Below are 12149 nucleotides of genomic sequence, written 5' to 3'. Positions count from 1 at the left end.
TATTCTGAAGATTGAATTTGTAGCTCTCAAATATAAGGATATGTAGTTATTCATTATGGCCATGTACCTTCAAAGCATCTCTATTGTACTAATGTTTCGCTCTCAAAAGTGGTACACTGCCTTTTTCTCCCATTTATACACTCTGCACGCTACCTAGTTCGAGACATTTTGTCGAAAATCACCCTGATGGCGTGACGGAAGTGTGAGGACAATTTTTGATCTAAAAATACGCTCATAGAAGATCTAGTTATTAATTTCACATGAATTAAGCTAAAGCATTGCGTTTGTGAAAACATGTTGCAAACGTCCATGGTATATATGTCGAAGAAATTCGGGTTTGATAAATTTTATCGATTGTAAATTTGCAACGAAAACTCAGGAATGTATAAAACTAGTATTCTATAATATGGTCACATAATTTTATGAGAACTACTACACCATCTGTTGTGGCATAATTTTTCTTCAGCGCTCCCACCCCCCCCCCCCCCCCCCCCCCCCCTGAACCCAGTGGCGTAGGAGCATATGCTGCCGCCAAAATTTTGAAATGGTTCCAATCTTTTCAATTATATTAACCGGAAATCTTGTTGTGTTGACTAAAAAAGGTCATCACTTCGCCTCGACGCCGCATTACCCACCTTTTTAAGTACTTCTGTAGTGTTGAATAAAAAAGAAAAGTCATCACCTCACATTTTACCGCCCTCTGACAGACTGACGCAGAGCCATAAGCGCAAAGTGGCTGCTACGCCACTGCCTGAGCCCAGCAGCTCCGAAAATTGAAATAGCCACCTGAGGGCGCTGAAGTCAAGGTTAAGAACCAGTGATCTATCTAACTACATTGATATGTGATACAAAAGAAAATTATAGTCCAGAATTATCTAATGGTAACATTTACGTTCGATGCACCAATATAAAAATATATGACGATGCCAAACAGACCTGGTGGCTAGTGCCGCGAACTGTACTGGCCACTTCTTCGCGTTCACGTATTCTGCTAAATACTGACTTTCTGAACAATCACCAGCAGTAATTATAATGACATCTCCTACTTCTCAGTCCCCTCATCTGACCCTGAAAGCTACCAAATATGAACTCTGAAGTTTCATATATATAGATTTATTTTTGTCAACAGAAATATGAATATGATAAAGTGGCGTATCGTGGTATTGCATTCCCGATGGTAGTTTAATAGTTTCCAATAAGCAGCTATATCTAATATAGTTGAGTTTAAGGGGAGTTTCCCCGTGTCACGGATGGGGTTAATTTGCGAGTCAGGCCGGGCAGCATTTCACGGTACGCCACTGATATGAGCACCAATAGAAGAAGAGTACAAAGAGATAGTCATCGCAACTAACAAGAATAAAAAAGTTGAAATATTACGTAAGAAAACGGAATAAGACACGGTAGATATGAAAGGAAAGCGCGTTTACGGAGCAAAATACAGAAACTTGTGTGTCGACATGAGGTTTTATTCGGACGCGTATATAGTTGGCGAACAAACGTCGTTCCAGCAGGCTTCCTCGTTTCAGAACTTCATCGTAAAAACGAGCATTACCATACCTTGAAAGAGTTGGCACATTCAGCTTAGTACCGGGGCAAGGATAGCCTACCGTGTCAAGTATGACATCCCACAATACAGGTTCCGCATGTGCTTCATTGTAGTGTGCATCATTTAGCTTGAGGTGTCATTGATTATATTATTATGTCAAGTGCACTATAGTTGTTATCGTGTATACCAAAGTACGGTGTGCCTGTAGGCTACACTTATTTGTTGATGCTATGACTTGGTCATGGATTGGTCATGGTTTAATATGTTGTTTAGACCGTTTGGGCAGTTCAGCGGAGATGCTTCATTACCATGGTTTGGTATTTCCGACCATTCTCATTTGGTAATCAAAACCAATACGCATTACACAATACTAATACAGTAAGAATTCATATGGCTCCACCCAGTCCAAACGCTTCGTCCTCGACTGGCCGTCACACTATTGTCACATTCGATGTACCGCGTCATCCACTGGCAGCATATCGAAGTACAAGTTCGCATTCACGTTTCGTCATGTAAGTGCAGTTATCCGCATTCAAACGTGAAGCTAGGGGCGTCAGAACTGCCGCCTTGTTGCGTGTTTCATCTTTTAACTGACAAACGTCCCTTGTGCTGTTATCAGCTCCACGAGGTTAAATATCCGAAGATTATCGAAAGCCCTGTTAAAAAAGAGATGAGATTATGAATTTTCTGCTTACATAGTACATTATGCCGTAGCCATTCATTTCATGTTATGCTAGGGCAAGATAGCGCCAATAAAAGTGAAATCAAACTTTGTGCAAACAGCCGGAGACCCGTTCCAGCCGGAAACCGGGTAGAACTAGTCCTCAGGTCAGGCCTTCTTAATAAACATTGTACGCTATTACAAGTTGGCGCGGCAGTCCACTTGAAACGTCACAGTAAACAATTTAATCTACGTTTAACATGCCTACCGATCGCGCCACATTTTGTATACTCGGGTTTGCGAGGTGAATTCAAGTTATTCCTCGTTTAAATTCGGTAGACTATAGACTGGTATCGTCAGAGCAAATATTTTTAAATCCACCGACAAAGGCGGAATCTTTGTCGAAAGGGACAATACCGATACTTTGAGGAATATTCACATTCAGATCGAGACATGTCAATATCATTGCACAGCACAGGTGGGACACCGCACATAATAATAACAGGGCGTAAGCATACGATACGACGTACATGTTGAATTGCATTTCAGATTTATCAGATCGTACCACAAGCGGTGTTTTTTCAACCAGATATTATAGTATTCCGGTATAGTGGTGTGCCGTCTTTTGATAATTGAGATGCAGTGACTTTTGTACCCGTAAAGGGCATACTTTCTATAATTTAAATCGCAAACTAGAGATTGAGAAACCAAAGAACGTGCCATTAGCATGAGCATGAGCTGAGCAATGAGCACCCAACCATAGGACACTATGATCCAACATCGGACATATTACATCAAATTCACGAACAGCGAAAAAAACCTTTAGCGTCCTGAAAATAGGCCTACATGCGAAATTGCTACGTAGATAACGTACCTAATGCCAGCAGATTAACTTTTGAAGTTAAAGCGGAACACCCTGCCTCCGTCCATACGATAATCCTGGTTTCCCCATTGCTGTCAATTTCGCAACGCATTCCGCCACATTCATCCGTCAGAAAATCCGAACCTGTTGCGAAACGTCCACGTATCACGATAACGAACGCGGGATAGTTATCATAACAAGCGTGTTTTTCACGAGAACTAGCGCAAATACCGGATACACGGACGGGGAAACTTCTTGATGTAGTATGAAAACATGTCCAACGGCGTGAAACGACTTATCACAGGTTACAGACTTCAGTCAACTTCAGTGACCAAGACACTCAATAATTTTATCATCATTCCATGCGAATCATGACTTTCAAGTTCAAAACAGGCGGCAGCAGTTTAGGTAAAATCTTACCTGGTGGATAAGTGACTCCTTGATGATTGCATGGTTGCAAGCCACCCTTTGTTATCGTCGCCGTGACCGTACCTGAATTGAATATGACACCGATTAGTCCACGAATTCCGTTGAAGTAACTATTAGCTACACACAATTTCAAAGTGTCCCAGTAACGAAACAAGGTTAAATTTAGCGTGCCGACACCGCCAATTACGTGGCGCGTGAGTTACGCCGACAATTTGACGTATACAAAGACGCTCCCGTACGCGGTAATTAAAACAACAATCTGCGGACATTTAACACGAAAAGGTGACGAAACCTTAATTGATGAAGGTTGGGAGAAACGCGCGTGTTCGCAGGGATATCGATATCGAGATATATGCGCATGACGCAGATTTTAGGTGTGGGCATTCGTGCAACGATAATAATTTCCGCGATAGCCTTGACAGCGCATAGCGCTTGTATTTATATTTGTAATCGGAGTTTTGAGTTTTGAAAGGTAAGGTTGAGCACACTTGCGCATCATACACCAATATTGAAATAAACTCATAGATATTTCTCAGTGACCGAATGTAACGCCGATGTCGCCACAATCATCGTAAGATCGCAGTCAGTTGTCGAAGACTTTGCAGCAGGAATGTGGCAAAAGCACCGTAGGCTTGCTGACTATGCCCTCGTGTGTGGCGTGATTTTAAGAATTACTCCGATCACAGACAGCCAGATACTTGCAAGCCTGCTCATCAGCCACCAATACACGAGTGCGCTTATCCGTAATAATTATGTTTTCGAGAATTGTCAACAGTATGACGCGATCAATTTACAGGATAATGGTGCAATCGCTGTATTCTTCATTGCTTATCTTTAAAATCTTCGCCTGCGCGGGCGCGCTGCCATCATATCTCCTCGGGCTGTTTTCGATTATTACGGATCGAGTTTATAAGACGCGCGTGAAGAAATGCCCAAATTCGGAGTCGATTTATCTTAGAAGCCGCAAATTCTAAAATCGGAAAGGCGCTAATGCGGTATCGGGCGGTTGAGAAAGTTATCTTTGAAAACTGACACGTCATGTATGATAATCAGAGCAGCGACTGCGGTATCATACAGGATAATTTCCCCGGTTACTTATAACTGTAATTTCCAGAGGTGGGCAGTAACGAAGTAGCTCTACTTTTACGAAGTACTCAATGTAGGTATCGACTATTACTTCCGTTAAGTACTCAAGAGGTTGTGTATTTTAGAATTCCAGGTCACTTCCAGTTCTGCTTGAGCAGTTTTTAAGGCAAAACCGCTTTGAATTTGGAAAAGTCGAAACTAATTTTGGGATAAGTCCGCATCACTTTTACATGCGAAACCGCCATGAGAATCGCAGGAAATAGTCATCGCATAGTAGATTCTGAATATATTTTCTAAGATTGTACCTATTCGTCGCGTCCTTAGTCACCATGCGTCAGTCACAAAGATGCATCCCATAATTTCGAAAGTGCCCGCCTCCTAGTAACTACTAAAGGTATGCCGACTCGCGACCAAATTTTTTTGAAACTATTTGAGTATTTGTCATACCCTTTACTTTATACTCCTACTTGTAATTGACTAGAATTTACGGGGTTTATTTCTACTTCTGCGGGAGTAGCAACGCTGGCTAACTTTGACCAATTTCCACATTGAAATATGCACGAGGGCAATCTCAAATATTGGTGCCGCGGCAAACAGAAAATTGGGGAAAAGAAAGAGAATTGTAAGCGGTCCAACCGACCTGCGCACGACGCCTCGTCCGTGTTATCGCCGCAGTCGTCGTGACCGTTACAAGACAGTGTCGCGTTGATGCATACGCCGTTGTTGCATTGGAACTGTTCCGCGCCGCAGTTACTGGACGACCGCGTGGTTGCTTGGAACGGCGAGGCCGTAATCGAACCTCTCACAGTCGATGAGAAACTGCTTTTCGTCGTGACTGAAACAAGCCGACGGACTTGTTAATTTTTACGTATTGAGTGGACGGGACAGTGGACAATGGACATGAATGCGTCATAACCGCGTTTCGATAGCGACACACACAAATGGGGCTTTTACGTGACATTAGGCACTAGCCAGTGCTTATTGCAGAGCATAAAGTCATTTACGTTAAGTTTATAGTCAGTAGATCACATATATCACCGCTGTATTGAATATTATTAGTCGATATACCCAGAGCTGGTTCAAAGTAGCCCGCTCCGGTACTCAATTAACGTCGTACATTTCTACTCAATTACAGGAAGTAGCTATTTTCAAGACGCGTTAAAACTGCTACATGTGAAAGTTTAAAATGAAGGTCGAACAGTACTCCGGTAGGTAGTTCCGCAGGGTGCATCTCAGCCACTAACGCAACATGAATAAAGGCACCGCTAATAGGTGCGATTTTACAGCTCAGTTTTTTTGTTAATTTCACTCACAAAAGTTGTGCAAACATACGAAAACCCGCTTTAGGACTTGAAAAGTGACGATATTTCGTTACTGGACGGCCACATGACGTACCTACATCATTTCTCCGCATCAAATTAATAAAAACACAATCCCGTTATGTGTTTACAATAGGGTTACCATGTTTTCGAATCTCTAAAGGAGGGCACGTTTGACAAATCAAATAAAAAAACTCATCACTCCGGAATCCCAGATCGCCCGCATTTGACCTATAGTTTAGTGCTGTTGACTAAAAGAGGCCATTTTTCGGATTTTACCCCCGCGTGCCCCGTCGTCTATCTTTTAGGCCAAAATTTCACGTCTTTCGTGGTCTTCGTGGCCATTTTAGGTTACTAATGTGGATAAATTGACAAAATGGAGAACACTTGGGCGAAGGGAGGATATTTATTCAAAATTGGAGGACGTATGGTAACCCTAGTTTACAATACTTATGATATCTGACACCGCAAGCCGAATCGCTATATAGACTCACTTATGCTGGGCGATGTATCAGGACAGTTTGCTTCGTCAATGCCGTCAGAGCATTGCTCAAATCCGTCGCATACCATATCGGCAAAGTAGCAAAGGCCGTCGCCGCACGTGTATTCAAGGCAATCATCGCCTCCTCCTCCGTAGTAGTCGAATTCAGTCGTAGTCACCATGGACACAGTAGGTACTGAAATAATGTAAATGTAAGCGTCGCTATAGCTCTCCAGTCTCCACTGTCAAGCAACTAGCTTGCGATCGCTGTACGTACCGACGCAGTTATCTTCGTCTGACCCGTCTGTGCAATCAATGTTCCCGTTGCAAACGAAATTTGTCGGCACGCACGACACTTTGTCGGCGCACGCAAATAGATTCTCAGCGCAAGTCGCGTTTTGACCTGTAGCAAATACACGCATTACGAATAATAAACGCGCAAGCGCAGCGGCCGGCAATGCGTCATGTAACGCGCAGAGAACGTAACCGACGTGGCTATGACGTTACAATGACGATGAACCCGCAATATTACAACTATAAATTCCGGCGAATTTCTCGACTGAATCGAAGCAACTAGGCCTAAAATTTTCCATCTTAATTGCTTCTTGTACTTCTACTTAGTAACATATGACACCCATTTACAGTATTTATATGCAGTTATACAGGAGTGTAGTATGTTATTTTCATTACATATTATAAATGGCCTAGCGTAAACTTGAACTTGTCTCGGTCTTGTGGACCAAAAAGCCAATAGATATGATAAGCGTCACTCTCTTCATTGTTTTTATCCATCACATAATAATAACTTGAGTACCAACGATGACTAATTTGCACACCTTTGTACCTTTGCAGGTCACTCAATCTATTTAGCACGGGGAAATTTGAAAACTTCCATGTTATGATATTGCTCATTACCATGCCGAAGGTTACACGCGACCGAAATCACAGCAGCATCTCAACAAATCAGTATGACTTGTTTATGTTGATATTTTTCCGAAGCAGCTAGTGCAGTAGTACACGACGTAAGTTACGGATGGTTAAATCGAGGCTGTTAAGTTTTTAAATTCTCATATTATTTCGATGAAATGGGATATCGAATGCAAGAGGTCGTTGGCAGCGTATAGATGGCTTCCGGGCCGCAGTGGGAATTTGGCCACCCCTGGTCTAAAAGCTAATCGCATGTACGAACCTGTGCAATTCGTCTCGTCAGATCCGTCGTCACAATCGTCGCGGCCGTCGCATATTAAGTTTAGTCCGAGGCATGTTCCGTCACTGCATTGATGCTCATAGCATTCGTAGTCGTAATCGGTGTAGTCTACAACAGAATGTGTAAGCAATGATATTATAAAACAGCTAACCGTCTCTATAGCCGATTGAAATCAACTGCACTGTGTCCGTACATAAAGTCGTATGCTTGAAAAATAAACAAGTACCTGTACAGTTGAATTCATCACGACCATCGCCACAATCCTCCATATCGTCGCAGAGTAGCGTCAGTTTAATGCACTCCCCGGCTGAGCATTCAAACTCATCGATTTGGCAACCGTCATAGTCCATGTCTGTTTCAAGAAGTTGAATTAAGAATGATGTATTTATATGTACAGTACATAGTGGATTACTTTGATTGGAAGGCGCGTGACAGGTGTTTTGTGTGATTTCACTGTCGGTAAAGAGGTCGGGATCTGCTAATTGACGCGATATCAACAATGTCTGAATGCGTCCTTAAACGCCCAGTCGATCCTTGTTTTTATAGCGGTTAATGTGAAATCAGGCGTGAATATCTTGAACTTTACACGTTTTCGAGAAGAGCCTTTCAACAAAAGCGCTGATAACTTAGGGTCAAATCACTCACGCGGTGATCCCTTTGTTGATTTAGGCAGCCCATTACCCAAAAGGAGAAGGTAATCGCGCGTTTCACCGTATCAGTACACAAGCGGAGTCTCGAGTTTTACCAGTTCAGAAGCAAAACGTTGAAACTGCTGAACAGGCAGTTTAAAGTTACAGTCATCTCACCAATGTCTTACTTGAATCGACAAACGCAACTAAATGTTCATAGAATGATACTCACAGCAAGGGGAGAAACAAGTGTGGAAATATCTGTAATAGCTGACAAGTTTCTAGTCACAAATATCCGTATATGGCCATATTGTACATGGAATGTATAACAATGGCATAGTTGCCCGATGGTCACAGCTCATGTGAAATATGTCCTGGTTGCTTGTAATGTACGGAGTAATTGGTATTTTTTATTTGACTAATAGTCGTGAATGAATAGTGATTAACAATCAAATATTCTCACTCGTACTGACTATACTCTGTACTACACAATGTCAGTACCGGTAAGGATTTACGCCCGGAAGCATACATCCGTTCGTGGCGAAGCACAATCGAACAAACAAATGACAGCGACATACATCATCACAACAACATGCATGACTGAATGTGACCTCAGCTGATATTCAGCGGAGTCCTATTTGATGAGCCACGGTGAGGAAAATTCCGATAGGTATTCGGGCAAACAATGAAATTCCAGTGGGCGATGTCTAGACATGATCTCGATCATAAATGGAACCATATATGTCCATTGTCGATTTGCCATACGATAAATATTTTTGTTTTCTACGCTAATCCGTTTCCCTATCAAAATTTTATCACGCAGTAACAACAGAATCTGTACAATATATTGTCTAGTCAAACTTCTGGAAGTTCAACTTAACTTACAATACAGTATTGTCACTCACTTACTTTACAAGTAAGAAATCGACATTTTCCCGAAGTTATCCAATAAGAAATGCTAGCCTCGGTTTGGAAAAAGTAAAGTCCGGGTCTATATCACACGGAATAGAGGATCTGACCTTAACGGGTCGTTTGCAGTAGGTGTTTACCGCAACGATAGCATCTCTGATTTGATGGCGATACTGCGGGCATGGTTGTACGGGCTTATCGGTACGGGCCTCGATGACAGGTAATCTAACATCTTTTCGCACCGAAACGGTGTACAAGACGTTTGCCTGCGGCGGCTTTTAAGACTGTATTATTCGTATGGTGTATTTCGGATATCTAGCAACTGAATGCGAGGTACTCGTAACAAAAAAAGGTATTTAGCAACATAAGAATACAAGTTAATCCTACCTAATGCATTTGTCGTTGTATTCGTTTGTGACGTAGTGTTATTGATGCTGTTTGCTACCTTGTTTTCATCTTTAGCTTCAACAACGATTAGGCTCTTTACCTGTAAAAATAAACGAACTTGAGTGTGACTGAACGCCAGCTAAACGTAGTATCCTACAAAGTACAAATAACCGACATCTGAATGATAACATCTGGGACGATTGAGCAATGAGTATGGCAATCATATTTGATGACCATCCATTTATGATTGATTTCATCTGATTGTTCAAGTAGAATATACATTAGGGCTCTTCAAAAATGACTTTGAAAATGACGTCGAAAAATTTGGATTTGAATAAAATAGTATTTACGGTGAGCACAACTATAATAAATAAACAAAGAATCGGTCACCGTAAATACTATTTTATTCAAATCCAAATTTTTCGACGGCAATAACTCCGCTTCCACTGGTTGGAATTGAACCAAATTTGGTGAGCATCGTTTCTATAGACAGCTTAACACTTTCATAGGGTGAACAGCAAATTTTCAAATTTTTTGTTATTTATTTTTATATAATAAATAGAAACTTACTTCTCCTGTAGCAAAGCGGTTACTGGCTGGAATTGAACCAAATTTTGTGTGTAGGCTTAAATTAGGTAACCTAACAATTTTATCAAGTAGCCAGTACGATTTGAGAAAAAAAGTCATTTTTGAAGAGCCCTAATATACATATCGTGATATGCGGTAACATTGCAGACGACAATCTGCATGTACTGTACGTCTAATGTACATGTCACTAAGTTAGTACATACCAAATTGTTTGTGTTAAACACATGGCTATATGAATATATAGTATGACATCATGACTTAAGCTTTTACAGGATTTGTGAGTCTAGTTTCTCGTGAAATAATTACATTGCATCAGTCTTAGCCAGGGATATCTAGACTACCTAGTCTAGATATCCCTGCTCTTAGCAAGCCAAAATAGCCAACTAACAGTGATATCGATACTAATGTATACAAATACGAGGAGTATTTGCATATGTGTATAGCAGATACGTTTGTGGCATGAAGTGTGCGACGGAAGTACACGATCAAGAGCACATTCACAAGTCTTGACAATGTCTGTCTCGACAAGTCATCGATTCGTTGCCGACTTCCGCGCATTTACTAATATCCGACAAATTATTTTGGTATAAATCGAACACCTAAATGATGAGACCCCGAACCGAGCATATGAGCGGGGCCTGATATTAGGCGCCGAAACGAGTCGAGCATTCTACCGTCACTCATCAAGACATCTTAACAGCTTGGGTGATTCGAAAATTTCAAAGTAGAACCTTTTCTCCGACAAGAAAAACAATGCGAATTATACATCATAGACCATAAAAAATTTCGTTACGCTTTGAGACAATGCTGCGCGTTGTTACTACTTCACATAAATATCGTTTCTAACGCGCGTATTTTTGTCCTGCATATTTTGGATGCTCTGGCATACGACCAGTCGGGGTTTCAAGGCTGAGAAAAAGCATTAAAAATGTAATTTCAGTATACTCGAAAATATCAGCTGTCACTGTTGGAATGCTCGAATCATTGTGCCGAGCTCTAGTCACCACCATATAGCACAGATTTGGAGTGGCACCAATGCTGCCAGTTTTTTAAAAATACCCTGACAATACGTATTCGCGAGATCTGCATTTCAGCACCAAGTGTCGGTCAACGGCTTGAATGCAGAACAAACCTCCGTTTTGGGAAATATCTATATCATGTGACACTGTGACAGTGGTGACTGGTAATACGGCCAATAGGTCTTGTTCAGTTGTTCGACCAACCTTTGTCAATGGTAGTCCCATTAATACGACATCTTTCAATAATTTTAACGGATATCTTACGTTTGTTGTGAAAATTGCTCTTTTGAATTGTTATGGAAAGTTTGACACTTACCAAGTGCGTAGAACATATAATCACGGATAATAAAAGTCTGAAGGAATCCATAGAGCAAAATATATACACAGTATACGTATTTCCAGTATTTATCAAACTGTTTTAATCTGAAAACAGAAAGGCAGCAATGCTAATATGAGACGAAACGATGAAAGAACGCATTAGATGAAGTCGCCTACCTGTAATAACAATAAATACAACTATATAACTATATTTGCTCATTATAAAGTCATTACGCTGGTCGAAATTCAGCCAGCAGTACCTCTTATTAGTTTGCTCCGACCGAATTACATCGATATTTTCTCGATTTTATATTATCTGAACACAAAAACTCATACTTTGTCGCATGCTCAGCACCACCCAATAGAAATCCTTTATATGTGTTGGCTAGCTACAGGGCATTATCGTAACTTTCAAACTTCATAGTTGACAATTCCTCGTTGAGACGGATGCAACCCTAATCATAAGACGTACAATACTCCACACTACTTATAGGATATCCTTACTCGTGTCGGAGTCTTTTAATAAATGAGAAAAGACTTCTGCGCTTTTATATACTGAGCGACTTTCCCTAGCGAGATTGACTCAGAGAGATAGCGCGGAATTAGAATGCCGTGACGAGCATAATGCGAAAAGTTTTCTCCTCTGTCATATCTTATATTTGTGTTCGGGCAATGTCACTCATGTTTCGTACAACTATCAATCGCAGC

At 41.2% G+C, this 12149-nt stretch overlaps 1 protein-coding gene across 2 annotated transcripts; it reads right to left on the bottom strand.

The window, feature by feature from the left end:
* Positions 1-1097: 1097 nt before the first annotated feature.
* Positions 1098-11945, bottom strand: LOC145453549 (uncharacterized). 2 transcript variants are annotated; one of them, XM_080331515.1, is made up of 10 exons: positions 11440-11937; positions 9517-9616; positions 7818-7943; positions 7574-7699; positions 6662-6787; positions 6398-6580; positions 5225-5419; positions 3490-3561; positions 3082-3213; positions 1098-2202 (listed from the first exon to the last, which is right to left on the bottom strand). In XM_080331515.1, the coding sequence occupies exons 1-10, from the start codon at positions 11488-11490 to the stop codon at positions 2162-2164; spliced, it is 1152 nt and encodes a 383-aa protein (XP_080187641.1). In that variant the 5' UTR covers positions 11491-11937; the 3' UTR covers positions 1098-2161. The 2 variants fall into 2 exon arrangements, with proteins under 2 accessions (XP_080187641.1, XP_080187642.1); XM_080331516.1 differs by lacking the exon at positions 5225-5419 and having other exon boundaries at positions 11440-11945.
* Between the last annotated feature and the right edge of the window lie 204 nt (positions 11946-12149).

The sequence above is a fragment of the Botryllus schlosseri genome, chromosome 13 (assembly GCF_051294905.1).
Source record: "Botryllus schlosseri isolate E-star chromosome 13, Bs_hap1, whole genome shotgun sequence".
Lineage (NCBI taxonomy): Eukaryota > Metazoa > Chordata > Ascidiacea > Stolidobranchia > Styelidae > Botryllus > Botryllus schlosseri.
Note: the sequence above shows the minus strand (reverse complement) of the source record. Positions and strands in the feature narration are given on the sequence as shown.